General features: G+C 40.7%; 3 protein-coding genes across 4 annotated transcripts; 1 reads left to right on the forward strand and 2 right to left on the reverse strand.

Moving 5' to 3' along the window:
- The first annotated feature begins 285 nt into the window (after positions 1-285).
- On the forward strand, positions 286-6,123 carry ldhbb (lactate dehydrogenase Bb). Of its 2 annotated transcripts, none has more exons than XM_063479369.1 (8): positions 286-415; positions 2,179-2,315; positions 2,729-2,846; positions 3,084-3,257; positions 3,366-3,539; positions 3,623-3,740; positions 4,286-4,409; positions 5,474-6,123. In XM_063479369.1, exons 2-8 carry the CDS (start codon positions 2,187-2,189, stop codon positions 5,639-5,641), a joined length of 1,005 nt encoding a protein of 334 aa, XP_063335439.1. In that variant the 5' UTR covers positions 286-415; positions 2,179-2,186; the 3' UTR covers positions 5,642-6,123. The 2 variants fall into 2 exon arrangements, with proteins under 2 accessions (XP_063335439.1, XP_063335438.1); XM_063479368.1 differs by lacking the exon at positions 286-415 and adding an exon at positions 1,553-1,795.
- LOC134631235 (spexin prohormone 1-like) lies at positions 5,991-9,102 on the reverse strand. Its single transcript, XM_063479370.1, has 6 exons — positions 8,843-9,102; positions 8,060-8,131; positions 7,936-7,981; positions 7,789-7,848; positions 6,732-6,815; positions 5,991-6,634 (listed from the first exon to the last, which is right to left on the reverse strand). Exons 2-6 carry the CDS (start codon positions 8,120-8,122, stop codon positions 6,576-6,578), a joined length of 312 nt encoding a protein of 103 aa, XP_063335440.1. The 5' UTR covers positions 8,123-8,131; positions 8,843-9,102; the 3' UTR covers positions 5,991-6,575.
- Positions 9,103-11,653: 2,551 nt separating this feature from the next.
- golt1bb (golgi transport 1Bb) lies at positions 11,654-15,431 on the reverse strand. The gene is made up of 5 exons (XM_063481022.1): positions 15,247-15,431; positions 14,513-14,604; positions 14,013-14,191; positions 13,492-13,573; positions 11,654-12,202 (listed from the first exon to the last, which is right to left on the reverse strand). The coding sequence occupies exons 1-5, from the start codon at positions 15,269-15,271 to the stop codon at positions 12,164-12,166; spliced, it is 417 nt and encodes a 138-aa protein (XP_063337092.1). The 5' UTR covers positions 15,272-15,431; the 3' UTR covers positions 11,654-12,163.
- Positions 15,432-16,096: the final 665 nt, after the last annotated feature.

Genomic DNA, 16,096 nt, shown 5'->3' on the forward strand with positions numbered 1-16,096 from the left:
ATTATTAACTTTGCTAATTCCAACCCAAAAGACCGGCTAGAAGGACAAACACCACAAGACCAAATCTGCTGGAGTCACCGGCATGTGGTATTCATTCACCCACTGAATATGTAAAGTAAATGTGACAATAATGTCTGCAACAATAACAGCTCTAATTTTGGTTTATGTTTTTGGAATACGTAGTCATGTTTTGTTATTTCGCATGACATGTCAGTGAATGATGTACCAGCTGACTGTGGTGGCCGATGGAGTGCCAAATTGAGTCTTTGCAGGGGACGGAGAGGCTTAGCCCATTAAATCCGGCAGACTGCAGGCTGACAGCACAACAGGAAGAAGAGTAGCCACACCGTACAGCACAACAGAGGAGAGTCTCACTGTAGCCCAAGGAGTTATACCTGGACGCTCAACAAAACAGGTGAACTCCGGTATTTCCGTGTTGTGTAGATAGTATAATTTTATCTTTCTGCTGTTGAAACATGTGTAGCAGTTGGTGACGCCTGAACGCCTTCAGCTTTGTTTTGCTTGCATCAGTCCTCTCTTCATTCTCACTTTAGGGTGGTCCATTTCAGTGTGTGCAGAACTGTGAGTCACATTTAAGTGTACATGTACGTAGGGTCTGCTTGTGTTTACAGTGGATTTGGACAGAGTATTTTTTTAAGGGATTTGTTGTCTCAACCACAAATGAAAAGTTGATGCATAAGCAGGGCAATTAGCTAGAAGATAAAATTCTGCATTACATTGATTTTATAGCTGAGTTTGGGGCTTTAGGCTTTCCTGTTGCTTTGTTTTGTCATCATGTATTCATTATATCTCATCCTCGCCCGCAGTGGCTGTTTAGGTTCAAGTTCAAGGCCGATGTAACTTTTTTAAGACGTCACAGCCGACTACCTCACTGTGTTGGAGTACCAACCATGCTTCTACTGCAGTTGACTGAGAGTTATGAAAACTGCTGTCACCCTCCCTCCCTCCTTGCCTCCCCAATGACCTTGGATGCTAAGCCATCTCATTAACCGCTCACATTTACATGACTGGAGTGCATGGTGCTGTCAGCTGGTAATCCAGCTTCAGTCTTGGATAATGAATGGACAGTTTCAGCATTGCACTTTCAATAGCAGCATATTCAGCATTCATGCCTGCTATTAGAGATGCACAGGGATGTTAATGTCTGTCTCTTCAAGCATAAGTGCCCCTTGCTTTACATTATTTGCAATTTGCAGTGCATGGTTTTAATCTAATTATTTCTAAATGTATCTGATGGTTGTTTAACAACAGCATCATTTCAGATTCATTACAGGCCAGTGTTTTAAACTGTGCTTAGAGAGACATAAAGCAGGTCCCTTCATTCATTTAGAATAAATTATCAAGCCTTTTAAATAGAAATCAGCTGTTCTTTTTAGACCTCCCATTAGAGGTGAGGTGTAGCAGATGGAAGCAGCGTTAAGGGATTACAGTAACTCCTTTAACAGTCTGCAGTCACTCAATCAAGTTTGGCATCCGATTATACTGCTACGTCCTCCTCGTTTGGGAAGGAGGGAGGAAGGCGAGGAGCGGAGCTCTGTGCAGCTGACAGCTCCTCCATCTGGCCCTGAGTCACATGAGCTCTGTGGGACTGCTGCAGCTGAGCGGATACTTGCCTGGACCGACTGCATTGCAAAAACTGTGACTCAGGGAGGTGTTGTGGATGCAGGAGGGGGGACGGAGCTCTGTAGGAACACGACTTAGTCATCCATCCAGGTGGCCATGCTGATTACATGGTGGTATTTATACCTTGCAGCTCGGAGCTTCATCGGACAATGCAAGTATTGCTGGTGTTTTTGTGTCTGGCCGTATGTCATTTCAAGGTGAACTCTCTGCAAATAGAGAACGCGTGAGACAGAACCTAATACGTTTCTGTCTGAGAGCAGATCGCCTTCTTCATACCTGCTAGAAAGGGAAATAATGCACTCTCTAGTTTGCTGTAAATGATCTAAGTGTCTGAGAAGTGGTTTTCTTCTATGCCACTGTGATGTATGTCAGGCTTGCGTTAGAAATCCCTCTGCACTCTGACTTATTTATGAGTTGTGTGCATGCGAGACTGCACGCAGGACCATTTGCTACTGTCGTGTCTGTGTAAAATGCTTTGCTGCTTCACCTGACCCTAAACACTCATCCCTTTCTTCTTTCATTTACACTTCTCAGCACTGAAAATGGCTTCAGTCCTGCAGAAACTGATCACACCGCTGTTCAGTGGTCCACCTGAGCCTCCGAGGAATAAAGTTACAGTGGTGGGTGTGGGCCAGGTTGGCATGGCCTGTGCTCTCAGCATCCTACTCAGGGTAAGAGTCTCACTGGTTCTGCCTCTCAGATTACCACGCTGCCTGCTGGTGTCACGAGATGGGGTCATACTCAGGTTCTTCCAAGATTGCCACGAGATTACTGATCTCTTGGTGTCTGATCTGACCGTTATCCCTTTACTGCACTTGTTAACGAGGAAACATGTATTTGTAATCAAAAAGGTAGAATTACAGTGGATGTATCCTAAAGCTGTTCAGGTTTTATTTTCATTCACTTAAATTAGATAACCCGTTTCACCGTTAGACTGAATCATACATCATAAAACAATTATTTAAGCCATTAGGCTGAAAACAGACTAGCTTGAAGCTCTCTATTACGTTCTTTTTTCAACTAGTTCTAATGGCAACAAGCAAACTGTACTATGGATCAGTCTGACCTTGTCTGATATGTGCAGGAGCTGGCTGATGAGCTGGCGCTGGTGGATGTGGTGGAGGATAAGCTGAAAGGAGAGATGATGGACCTGCAGCATGGCAGCCTCTTCCTCAAAACCCCCAAAATAGTTGCAGATAAAGGCGAGTTCATATCGCAGACAAACACACACACACACACACACACACATACACACATACATGCAAACACACAGGAGCTCAATCTCATAAAGCAGCCTTAGTTTTAATTAAAACTCTTTAAAAAGTATTTACAGGGTGCAGCTCACTATGGAGCTGTTTAAATTTAATTTCCCACCTTTGCAAAGGTTTGAAGGAGAATGTGAACCCAAACTGATCTGTTTTTTAAAATTTGTATTTCAGACTATTCGGTTACAGCTAACTCCCGCATCGTCGTGGTGACCGCCGGAGTCCGTCAGCAGGAGGGGGAGAGCAGGCTGAACCTCGTTCAGAGAAACGTCAACATCTTTAAGCACATCGTCCCCCAGATTGTCAGATACAGCCCTGACTGCGTCATCATTGTTGTTTCCAATCCAGGTTCAGCCAACCACACAGCTCTTCTTTATTTACGTCCTCAGACATGAAATCTTGCAGTATTCACCTTTTAACACTATAAATCTCTCTCTCTCTCTCTCTCTCTGACAGTCGATATACTGACTTATGTGACCTGGAAACTGAGCGGGCTTCCAAAGCACCGTGTCATCGGCAGCGGCACCAACTTGGACTCGGCACGCTTCCGTTTCCTGATGGCTGACAAACTGGGAATCCACCCGAGCAGCTTCAATGGATGGATCCTGGGAGAGCATGGAGACACAAGTGGTGAGGATACTGTAGGCAATAACTGTGTATGGTGTGCACGTGTGTGCGTGCATGAAGGTTGATGGTTTCCAGATGTGTTACAGTGCCTGTGTGGAGTGGAACAAACGTGGCTGGAGTCAGCCTGCAGACGTTAAACCCTGATATCGGCACTGACAGCGACGACGAGAACTGGAAAGAGACTCACAAGAAGGTGGTGGACAGGTAGGCTGGAGGTCGCTTAAATCTAGTTTATGGATACAATATTTTAAAGTATGATCTTTTTAAACTTATCTGCTAGTGGTGAGCCGATATCTCTATTCACTGATGGGCAAGTTGATAACACAGTCACAGTCAATGCTGGAAATGTGCACTGTCAGCAAAGAGCTGCACCTTATTGGTCGGAAACCCTGACATGGGACATGGAAGCTCATCTGCAAACTTTCTCTTCAATTCTGAAATCTTTCGGGTTAAAAGTCTCTCTTTCTTTCATGCTGGATCAACATCAGCTAGTTTAAAATAATCCACAATGAGTGTAGATCTCATCTTTACCGAGTCAACACCACATAACTCCAAATACAATGGCTGACTGTTTAGACACGACACAGACGTATCACGAGCCTATCGCTGCCTTAGCTGTTACCTGTCACTGTCTTAATCAATCTCGGTGAATTTTCATGATTTCCTATAGAAGTGAGTACACTAAACAGGCTGACAGCTTTAGATGTATTTTTGTTTGTTTGTTTGTTTGTTTGTTTTACGTCTCTTAGTGCCTACGAGGTGATCAAACTGAAAGGCTACACCAACTGGGCCATCGGTCTCAGCGTAGCCGACCTGACAGAGAGTCTCATGAGGAACATGAACAGGATTCATCCCGTCTCCACCATGGTGAAGGTAACAGATGCTCACGTTCATGTACTCGTTAAAGAATTTCCCAATATTCTTTAAAATATATTAACTAGAATTTTGAATCCAAAATTTATAAAGTGTGAGCGTAATTACCAGTTGTGTTAAATAAAGCTCTTTTTTTCCAAGCCACTTTTCTGATAGTAAGAGTGAAACACTAAGCCAAAAAAGAATCATCAGATGTAATCATCTGTTTGGATAATCAATATATATTCCAAAAGGCAAGTTTCAAGGAAAAACGCAGAACATTTGCAGGTTCAGTGGACACGCTCTCTAGACTTGAAGCCTGGCTACCTCAGTCGCTAGAGCAAGGGTGGGGAACTCCAGGCCTCAAGGGCCTGTGTCCTGCAGGTTTTAGATATCACCCTGGGTCAACACACATGAATCAAATGATTAGTTCATTACTAGGCCTCATTACCAGGCATGTTGAGGAGGTAATTTAACCATTTAAATCAGCTGTGTTGGATCAAGGACACATCTAAAACATGCAGGACACCGGTCCTTTAGGCCCGGAGTTCCCCACCCCTGCGCTAGAGCATAAGACTGTTGATCTCAGGGTCGTGGGCTCAAGCTCCACGTTGGGTGTTCAGATTTCAACTCCACCCCCTTTGAGCTTGTGTGAGTACATATGTACTATATTTCATGATGTGTAGATGTACTAGATCAGGGGTGTCGAACTGCAGGCCTCGAGGGCTGGTGTCCTGCAGGTTTTAGATGTGTCCTTGAGCCAACACAGCTGATTTAAATGCCAAATGACCTCCTCAACATGTCTTGAAGTTCTCCAGAGGCCTGGTAATGAACTAATCATTTGATTCAGGTGTGTTGACCCAGGGTGATATCTAAAACCTGCAGGACACCAGCCCTCGAGGCCTGGAGTTCAACACGCCTGTTCTATACACACAGTAATGTCATATTTTTAATATTTAAAAAACAATAGATCAAGAGTTCTTAAATTGCTTTCCCTATAGTGCCCCTCTTTAGACCTCTATAGCAAGTCTTTGTTATGACGCTAAGCCCATCCACATAAAGACAGTGTGCTTCGTCATCAACAGGGCATGTACGGGATCAGTGACGAGGTCTATCTGAGTCTGCCGTGCGTGCTGAACAACGGGGGCGTGGCTAGCGTGATCAACATGACCCTGACAGATGAAGAGGTGGCCCAGCTGCAGGCCAGCGCTAACACACTCTGGGACATCCAGAAGGACTTGCAGGACATCTAACCTGCCGGCAGGGGGAGCCAATAGCTACACCTTCCTGACTACTCATGACCTTCAGCATCACTCCACGGTCACACCAGAAAGCTTTGCCCCTCTGCACCTTCAGCCTACTGCACTATGTAGATTCCCAGATGTTTGGAGGGGTTTCATCCAGTCAGATTTAGCCGTAGGGGTCAGTTTGTGTACTTCTGCTCGCTGGAGACCAAAAGGTGACCCCAATGATGAGTGAGATGCTCTGACTCATTTGTCCTTAGCTGTGTTGCACTGTGGGACCACGTGTCATGTTGCTTTGGCACCTAATAAAAGAAGCAGGGGCTTAAAGGAATAAGTGCAGTGTTTCAGTTCTTCAATGTTGGCTATTTATGTAGCTTGATGTAGAAATCTGTGAACATGGGCTTTCTCTTTTGCTGAAAGTGAAGAGCAGAGTGTTACATGTGGCCTATGATTTAACAACATGGTTCAATAAAATAAATCCTAAAACCCTGCTGGAAGCTCATGGTGATTTTACTGGAATGTATTAGTCGATGAACTCTGTCTGATCCCGATCGTCTACCTCCGATACGGCTCTCTCGGTGACCGCTGTGAAGACGGCGCGATGATGAGTGACTGATAGTTTGTCATCCTGGTGTTAATCACTTCATGGTGTGAATGAGTGACTGGCGTAATTGTTTTAATAAGTTGACAAGGATGAGTGTAAAAGGAAATCCATCCATGTGTCACACCAACAAACTGCACACGATGACAGTCAAATGAAGAGATAAACTCACACATAAATCACACTCTAACATCTTGCAGACGGGGCATTTTCATTTATTTTGTGCATTTTATTATAAGTTAAGTCAAATTTGCGACATGCAGACAAACATCAACAATAACAATAAAATGTAACAAGCAACATAAGAAACAGAAAAACATAGAAGTGGGCTCTGATGAATGTTCACAAGTGAGTTCTATTCACCTCCTGATAGTCCAGGTGATTATCTGGATTGCCTGCATCTGAGGATTAAAAAAAAAGAGCCATAAATAATCTTAAAGCTGTTCAGGAGAGGCTGGTAAGTCATGGTGTTGGTGGTGATGAATTCCAAGGTTTTACCTTCTTCTACAGCTCGCTGTAGGAGTTCCAGTAAAATGGATAAAAGCAAAGAGCCTCGGCCATCGCTGTTCGGCTTGTGAGTCCCTGCAGAGAATCAGAGCAGAAATGGCAGTATTTGGAAAAGAAACAAAAAACTGTGCAACCAACACATGTCCAAGGGAGAAAGAAAATACAAATATAGCTGTGTGAAGAGGAGACTAAGATTTCCTCTTTTTTTTCTTCCCTATGAAACCCTCAGAAATAAACACCCAGGATCAGGCTGATGAAATCACATATGTGGCACTTCATCCTCTTAACGCCTCGTGTATCATATTTAACACATACAGTTTTTGAGACTTCTACATCATCAGTGGGGATTGTTCCCCCTTGGAAAATCTAAATAAATTCCACAATACACTCTGTTTTTGAAAAAATTGAATTTTCTGGTAATTATTTCATTGTTCAGGCTTTAAAGGGTTAAAACAAGGAGCACAAAATTAATAAGTAAACATAACAAAATGTAATATTTATTATGATTTATAACTCTGGTAATAAGCCATCACTTCAAACATGATAGTAAAATAATTTATGCATGGAGTTTTTACTCTGATGGAAATAAAATACCTGCAAACTAAAAAATTTAACAAACTCTTAAAACTACCTAGGATTAAAAAAAAGAAAGAAGAAGAAGCAGCAGCTCTCATTAATGACTGATTTTTGAAACATTAGTAAATGTTTCAGAAAATGTAAGCAGTTCAAAATCACAATATCAGACTTATTTCTACAGCACATTTAAAACCAACAAGCTCGACCATAGTGCTTTACAAGTTAGTGTAAAACAAACAAGATCAATAAAATCAAGTAAATCATTAAAAAACTAACAAATACAATAAATGTGAGTAAAAACAAACTAAAACAAAAAGTTACCACAATATTAAGTACAAACTTATTCCAAAGGATGATTTATTACAAATGAATACAGGCTCCTAAGAGCCATATACAATACTAGTCAGCTTACATAGAATATTTACTTGTTTATCTGATTACACTACTCGAGCTGCATCAAGTATTCACACACCTGAGTGAAAAGTGCTTTCTTCCTCTCTTCTGGCACGCTCCAAAAATGAGCGGCGTCCCTCTGTAAAAGGTCAGCACACAATATTGTTTTGATCGGATAGACATCTGAAATCTGGGTGACTGTTTGCTGCCGTCAGTGCGTTCTTACGTGCTCCTTTCAGGTATAGGATCGCCTGAGAAGTCCAGTTTCTCCTCTGAAAATGGAAAAGAAAATTCTGTTCCAGCTCAGGCTGATCAGGGTTAAACGTGACAAAAGAAAAATACCAACTAACCTGTGGAGCAGTCCAACACTGAGAAACCAGCGACAGCAAAAGCAGCGTGACTAGTAGAGACATTGTTGAACTCTGCAACAGAACAAGAGGGGAAAAAAATAAACTGCGTCTTTTTCTGAGAAGTATAAGTTTAATTACAGTCATCCAGCACAGGTCTATTTCTCTGTGTTTAGATGTAAACTCACTGTAAACAAATTTTAAAGCACCTCATCGGCATCTAAATGTCAGTAATTTACAGTAAAATGTTTGCAGTAACTTTACAGTAAACACATTTTCTGTCATTTTATTTACAGTAAATTTACTTTAAATGAAATTACAGCCACTACTGTCAAGTAAATTTACAGTTGGACACCAGTAAGTTGCGGTTTGTGAACATTTTACAGTTAAAATTTTTTAAACTGTATTTATAATAGTATTTGTAGCATATTTTCATTAATAGTGTTTTATTTTACTTTAATTTATAGCATTCTGACTTTATGTTACATGTTATTAATGTAACACACTATAATAAATCTCTATAAGCAAGTTTAAGCAATTGCCCGTGTATTTTTAGCAAGTAAACTTCTCCTGTACACACAATTGTGAGCTGATGTATTATACTAATACCTCACTATACTATACTAACTAATACTGAATGACAATAGTTACATGTTTTCTGTCTGTGCTTTATTAGCTTTATGATTTATTGTGCTGCATTGTGTTATAAACGGATTTTATTTTGCTCATAAATAGTAAAAGGTAATTAAAATATTATTTATATAACTAAGAAGAGGGATATCTTACCTTTTACTTTAAGCGTTGTGCTCTCCTGCAGGTTGCAGCTGGTTTAAATGTTTAATGTTTCCCTGTCAGTGCGGTCACATTGTTTGTAAGAAAAAACCAACTGATGACGCTGACAGGTGTCTTAATCACTTCACACCTACTTCTTCAGCTGACGGTGCTGTTAAAGATGTCGCTGCACATTAATCGCAGACACATGAGAGACACTCAAACTTTTAAGTCTCGCGAGCAGCAAAGTATCTTCACAGGGTCACTGCAGGACGACAATGCCGGTGAGATTTTATGAATGAAGTTGATGAGATGAGCAGTGATGAGGTGGCAGGTGCAGATGCCTACGGGAGGCCTGAGGCTGAGAATAAGACAATTCTAGTCCTTCAAGGACCCTGTGTAATCTGTAAATCTATTTTATTGCCTACAACTGATTTGTCCATATCCATGACTTCAGTAGGTCTTCTCCCAAATTGCGATCATCATTGTGAGGAGCACTACTTGCTCATAGGGGGCGGAGTCATGTGATTGTTCAAGTGTCTTGCTAATATTGCAGGGTCTTTGTCTCTGAAATATAAAGCCTTGGGGCGACTGTTGTTTTGAACTGCAGCTATGTAATAAAACTAAAGTGAATGGTGGTCTCTGCTAAAATAAGACCAGCACTGTATTAATGTGAACTATGGATAAATTTAACTCTTGCTGTGGCTTAAGTGCATTGGTCCTTCAGCCAGATGAGCTAAAAATATATGCATACTAGTACATTTTAACCTCTCAAACATTTTTAAGAGACAGTTAGGCCTTTACTATCACAGCATTCACTGGCAATTAATGTATTTACTTCAAAGGCAAATATAAGTGTAGTTAAATTAAATGTGTTTGTTCTACCAAGGGCTCTAGCAAAAATATTTAAGTAACCCATCATTAGTTTTTCATCTACTTTTATTATGAATGCAGTGCATTTGCTTGAAGATGATGGATTTGTATCAAAGTTTGAGAATGTGGGTTTGACATGAGAAGCAGGAGCCTGGATCAGCTGAAAGCATGAAGGAAATCGAACATGAGGCCCTTGAATTTATTTGTTATTTTTGTTTCAACTGTTTTAGAAATTTCACACATACATAAATCTGTGTTTATGACCTGTACACACTGTGTATAAACAGTTAATTAGTTTTGAATTATAAATCAAATCTCTGATATGTGAATGCTTAAAGGGAACGTATTATCATTTCACAGTGGTTGACGTTGTCATATTAAGCATTTGCTCATATAAAGCTGGCTTAAGACTCTGTCACAACAGAGTAAACACCGATTTGATGACCAACCTTTCTATCAGAAGTTGACCGTACAGCACCCTCAACCACTGAGTGACCACATTGAATCACAAAGTGACCGCACAGGTCGCCTGTTGGGAGGCAACCTGTCTGCAGACAATCGCGGGCCACTCGGACTAACTGCAATCACTCTCAGGCAGATAATATATGAATATTTACAATGTCTACCAATTACAAACGCAGAGTGCCAACACACTGCAATCGAAACAAGTCAGTCTGTGCCAATCAGCGCAACTCATCTGCGACACGCCTCTTTGTAACAGGACTCAACTCAACTGGTTTCCAGCTGCTTATATAGTTAAATCCCTGTCCTGTAACAACGCCGTCACTTTTTTTGGATGAATTTGTTTCAAATCAATGAGTTTTCAGCTGGACTCTGAATCTAAATAGTTTAAATTAACTTCTGTTTATATACATGGACACAGATTTGAAAATTTATGCTAGTAAATCTTATATATATATATATTATGGAGTATAACCACCGTATTATCACAAACAGATTGCATGTGGGTGCCAACTTGAGCACATTCAATCGTACACTGATAACAGACTGAATCCATTTAATGCTGTTGCATTGCCACCTTTGAATCCAGCAACTGACTACAAGTGGTTGCAGACCTGGTTCCTGCCTCTGAAGCAACCAAGACAATGAGATTGGTTTACTGCATACTATCATACAGTCTCCAACCGCCTTCTTCCTTTGTGACTGAAGCATTAAAGCAGGGGTGCCAAACTCCAGTCCTCGAGGGCCGGTGTCCTGAAACTTTTAAATATGTCTTGATGCATTCTCAATCATCCAGGTAAGTAAATCTCCAAAGGTTGGAGATTTACTTACATGGAGATTGGGGAAACCTGCAGTCAGCTGAGACTGAAGAAGTCACTTGGATGAGTGACGAAACGTTTCTCCCACTGATAACGCTACGTCCAGATGAACAGAATCAACCTTCGGAGTTTTAAATATGTCCCTGCTGCAACAACCTGAATAAAATTAGTAGATCATCAGCAAGACTTGACTACATGCTCAGGTGGCAACACCTAACCGTACTCAAGTTTAAATAAATGGAAGTAAATATACGTTTTTGGAAGAAAAAGTACTTTTAAAAGTACTTTTATTGTACCATGTTCATTTACTCATGAGCTGCTGTAACATGAATCAAATGGATGAATTGCCACCTCAGCATGCAGTCAAGTTCTATAAAGTCTAATGACCTACTGATTTTATTCAGGTGTGCTGCAGCAGGGACACGTGGAAAAGTTTCAGGACACCGGCCATCGAGGACTGAAGTTGAACACCTGTGCATTAAAGGGTAAAACAGCTTGTTTCAGAGGACATGTGCATTAGAGGAGCTTCACCAAGGCCCTGTATGGGTGAACCATGTAAAGTTTTTCTAGTAGAGTCCATGAATAGAAGATGGAGCTGGGCTTCTTTTAGCAAATCATACTGTTATTACCCAAAACGCAGGTAAGATCTGGGACATCTAAATTACTTATGCTACAAAACAACATTTATAAAACGCACACTTTATTTCAAGCGCTTAGAAAAGTTACAGTTAAACATCTCCATCCAGGACAATATAAACTGTTTTTACATTTCTGCCACATTTAGCTCAACCGCACATTTTTAAAGTATAAAATTCCACTAACTCTTCATGGAGGAAAAAAAAAAGGCCCTCAGTGTCTGTTCAGGCACACAGATGCTGTCACTGTCCTCCGAGTTAATCCAGTGGTCCCAGATTATCAGTCCATAAATATCAGAGTGGAATGACATAAAAGAGAAACTGCTTTCAGCCTTAAAAAAAAAAAGGATCTCTTGGTAATGTTATCCAGTAGCAGTCAGATAGAAACAGTTTCCCTCTAATAGAATTAAATGTACAGTCAGTCAGACATCCACAGATGCGTGTGTCTTTTGTGCAGAGTAATGTTTGGATTCACAGCTCTGGAATGGCAATGGTCAAAATATACAGTCACCATGAGACGGTAAGAAACGCTGAAACTGTCCTCTTCGTTATACCATCGTGTTGCTCTCACCAATTTTGTCCACCAGCTGAAATAAAACATGAAAAAGAGCAGAATTATTTACGAGCTGTTATGCGAAGGATGATTTAAAATAACAGGAATGAAGCAGAACATGCAAGGATGATGATGTTGATAATGCAGTGAGGTTTTTATATTGGTAAACAGCTGTAAAATATTAGCGACCACGGCAGAATTAACTGACCCTGGACGCTGACGGTTTAAAGAAGCTACAAAAGGCTTCAAAGACACGAGACTGAGCGGGGAATCCCATGAGGTCGTGCTCAGAACAACAGGGACCCTGTTATTAGACTAGATGAGAGAAAGACCAGAGCCCTCTCATCTAAAAAACCTTTATCAGCTTTTGGAGCCATTTCACTCTAAAAATCTTTAAAGCCCACATAGATCAACAAAGTAATATCAGCTTCTTTAAAAACTTTCAGCTGCTTTTTGCCATAAATGCCATTTGTATCATCTAATGAAAAAAGTTCATGTTTAGCTTAGAGAACTAATCCCCAAATATTTTGATAATCAATTCTTTACACTTAACATTATTCAAATACGAATAAAGAAAACAAATCCCTGGTTCCAGCTTCTCAAATGCAAGACTTTAAATGGTGTATTTTAGTCATATATGGTGGTAAACTTTATTTAGCACAAATGAAACAAGATAGTTTCATATTCATATAATTATACTTGCATGACTTTTTGGCCCAACAGGCTGCAAATACCGAATTTTTCCATATCTGCCAAAGACTGTATTTAAAAGATGGAAGAGGCCACCGTGACATCACCCTTTGATTAGCAAAATTCTGCTTCCAGGCATTGAGCTTAAATAGATGCGAGGTGCGGATCAGACCATGAATCTGAGTGACTCTGCCTCAATTTAGGTGGCGTACCCTGCTATTTCAACTCTAGCTGGACTCTTATGTACACAGTGGACATCATGTTGTATTTAATGAAACCTGAAAGTAGCAACTGAGACCATAACCATTGCAAGAGAGCCAGAAGCCATTTTCTCATGCACTTCTATAGAATCTGACTTTTTACTGCAACCAGAGAGGCTTGCATAAAAGAAAACTACAGGTGCACTCAGAGAGCACCTTCTAAACCATGACCAACTTTTATTATTACTGCATCAAAGATTAGTGGATCCTTCCTCTGAACATGCTCCACCTCTCCACCAAGTTTCATCAAATTCAGACAGTGTTTATTTACTGTTAGTCTGGCAGACAAATGTCATTAAAAGCCTTATAAAGCTAAACAATATTTGTGATTAGTGACCTTATTAAGGTTAAAGTGGCCGAGAGTGACACTTACCGCACTGATCCCCGGTAAGCTGAGCAAAGACCCGAGCACGGGGACTCGTCTGATGAATCCGACTGCCACCGGGAAGAATCCCCTGTTAACGAGGGCAAGAATAAAGTGAGACTTGGAAATTGATACAAATGAGTGTTGAAAATGTTCAGATTTCCATTCAGAGTGACCAGAATGGTTAGAAAGATTAGAAATGGGTACATCAGCTCTAGTCGGGCAGTTTGGACACGGAGTTAGAGAGGCAGGGCTCAGATGTTTTGGACATGTGCAGAGGAGAGATAGTGGATATACTGGACAAAAGATGTTGAATATGGAGCTGCCAGGCAGGAGGAAAGAAGGAAGACGGCAGAGGAGGTTCATGGATATAGTGAAGGAGGACATGCAGAGGGATTGGGGTGACAGACAAAGGATGTAAGGTATAGGGTGAGATTCAGGTAAATGATCCACCATGGCAACCCCTAATAGGGACCAGCCAAAAGAAGAAGAAGAGGAAAAGGAGGTGAGCCCTTTCTGACTGAGCTGACCTGAATAAGAGGAAGAAACCGTAGATCTCCAGAACAACCCCAACAATCGGCCAGCCAAGCAGAACCACCAACACTCCTCCCAAGAAGAAGCTGGTGGCTTTTAGTTTGTGCCTCTGGAAGAAAAACCTGAAGGTACGCTCGAGGCCGATGACGAACGACAGTCCGGAGACAAACAGAATCTGCACAGGAAACAACATGTCACGAGTTCAACATCTTTTAGGTTATATAGGGTTGACTTTCACACTGTGTTATAATTACTAGGTAGGCACTGATTATATAGTTCTGTGCTCACAGCAATTTTTAAACTAATAATTTACCTGATATAAACATTCATTTTTTAACATCTGTTTCCTTTTTACTGCCCTGCTCTAGAGCAGCAAAGAATAGATAAACTTCCACTCACATCAGCAAATGTGATCATATGGACCAACAGCCAAATGGCAATCAACAATACAGGTATTACTCTGATATATCAATGAACCCAAAAACCATCAACTCACATTTCCAATGGCAAGGAGAGCTTTATCAAAAAACAGCATCATCCCAAAGAAGAGGAAAAACACACCAAACCCCGTCAGTCCCATCCCAATCTCTGCAGACATCAAGAAAAAGAAAGAAGTTATTAATAAGTCGCATGATCTACTTTGGTTTACATGGATTTGAATTTTATTAAAGAAATGCAGAATGACTATTCATTAAGGGGGGTATTCATATTCATTTCCAGCTTCACATTTTATTACAGGGCAGCTTTGCATGATCCAGTCCAAAAATAGGCCTTGTTTATCTTATAGTGGGACTCTTGATTAGCCAGCTGTCTGATTTTTTAAAATTCTATCCCTCTCATTTTAAGCAAGCTTTCTTATTATTGGCTGCCCTTTGCAGACAGAAGGTTTGAACAGCAGGTAGGTGGGACTTCTGTGCTGACATCACACAACCAAGTGTAAAAAAAAACAAAAAAACCCAAAAATAAAACAAGCAGTTAAATGACTCGTGCACATACGCTAACCTCGTTGGTTTACACTTTGGCCGTGCTCAATATACGTTTTTTCAAAACAAGAAACAAGTGAAAAAGAAAAAAAAATAGTTCCCCTTTACAGCTACTTCACGTGGTGACGTAGCGTTGCTCTCAGCCAATCGTGTTTGAGCTGCTGGCCTCGTACATTCAGCTAAACCCGGTTTCGCACAGAAACACCAGAAAGACAAAGAACAGCATAGAAACAGAAGCGGCTCTTACTTTGTGAATCCGTGAGCGAAATCATTTTGGTGTCCGCTGAAGACTCTGTCCAATCACCAAGAGGTCGCAACGACTCAAACTGGCAGCTTTACGAAAGCAGCGTAGCCAAAGCGTTGATGCTACAAGCGGCAGTAGCAGCAGTGGAGGCAAAGGTAGCGGTTCATTACGCAACCACGTCAGCCGGAGCCACGTATACGCACACTCCAGCAAAGATCGTCTATGATGACACTCACTGATCCAACACACACTCTGCCAATTTAGCTGTCTGTGTGTGCGCGTTTAGAAAAAAAAGTACTTGTTATCCTTTGGTCTTATTAATTTGATTTATTTGGCTGTTGTAATCATTCAACTGTAAGACATCTGTAGTCCAAAAATATATAAGGTGTCATATCAGATAATTATTAGATGTTTCAAATTGTAAATGTTATTGATATTGGATCGATGCTAGCGCGAAATAATCAGTACTTTATTTGTATCCCTCAAGTTTAGTATGTAGACCATTGAATTGTGTTAATTTTTTTTTAAATTAAAACATTTGAAAAAAGAAAAATGTCTGAACCTTTTTTGGCTTGACTGTCACATCTATTTTATCTATAGCCTATTTAAAACATATTTAAAAACAAAGTCCATCAGAGACTGGCATATTTACATTCCAGCTCTCCAAAAAGGTCATTGTTAAAATCCATGAAACGCTGATTGTGTTAACTTTTTATTATGGAAAGTAAAACCACAGTGATTTAAATCTATTTCAAAATTTGCAAATGGATGATTCATGTCATAAATCCCAGCACCCTGCTCTTCCCTATATAAGCTCCCTTCATAGATTAAAAGTAATAGTATCAGTAATAAT

Source organism: Pelmatolapia mariae, linkage group LG7, assembly GCF_036321145.2.
Source record: "Pelmatolapia mariae isolate MD_Pm_ZW linkage group LG7, Pm_UMD_F_2, whole genome shotgun sequence".
Classification (NCBI taxonomy): domain Eukaryota; kingdom Metazoa; phylum Chordata; class Actinopteri; order Cichliformes; family Cichlidae; genus Pelmatolapia; species Pelmatolapia mariae.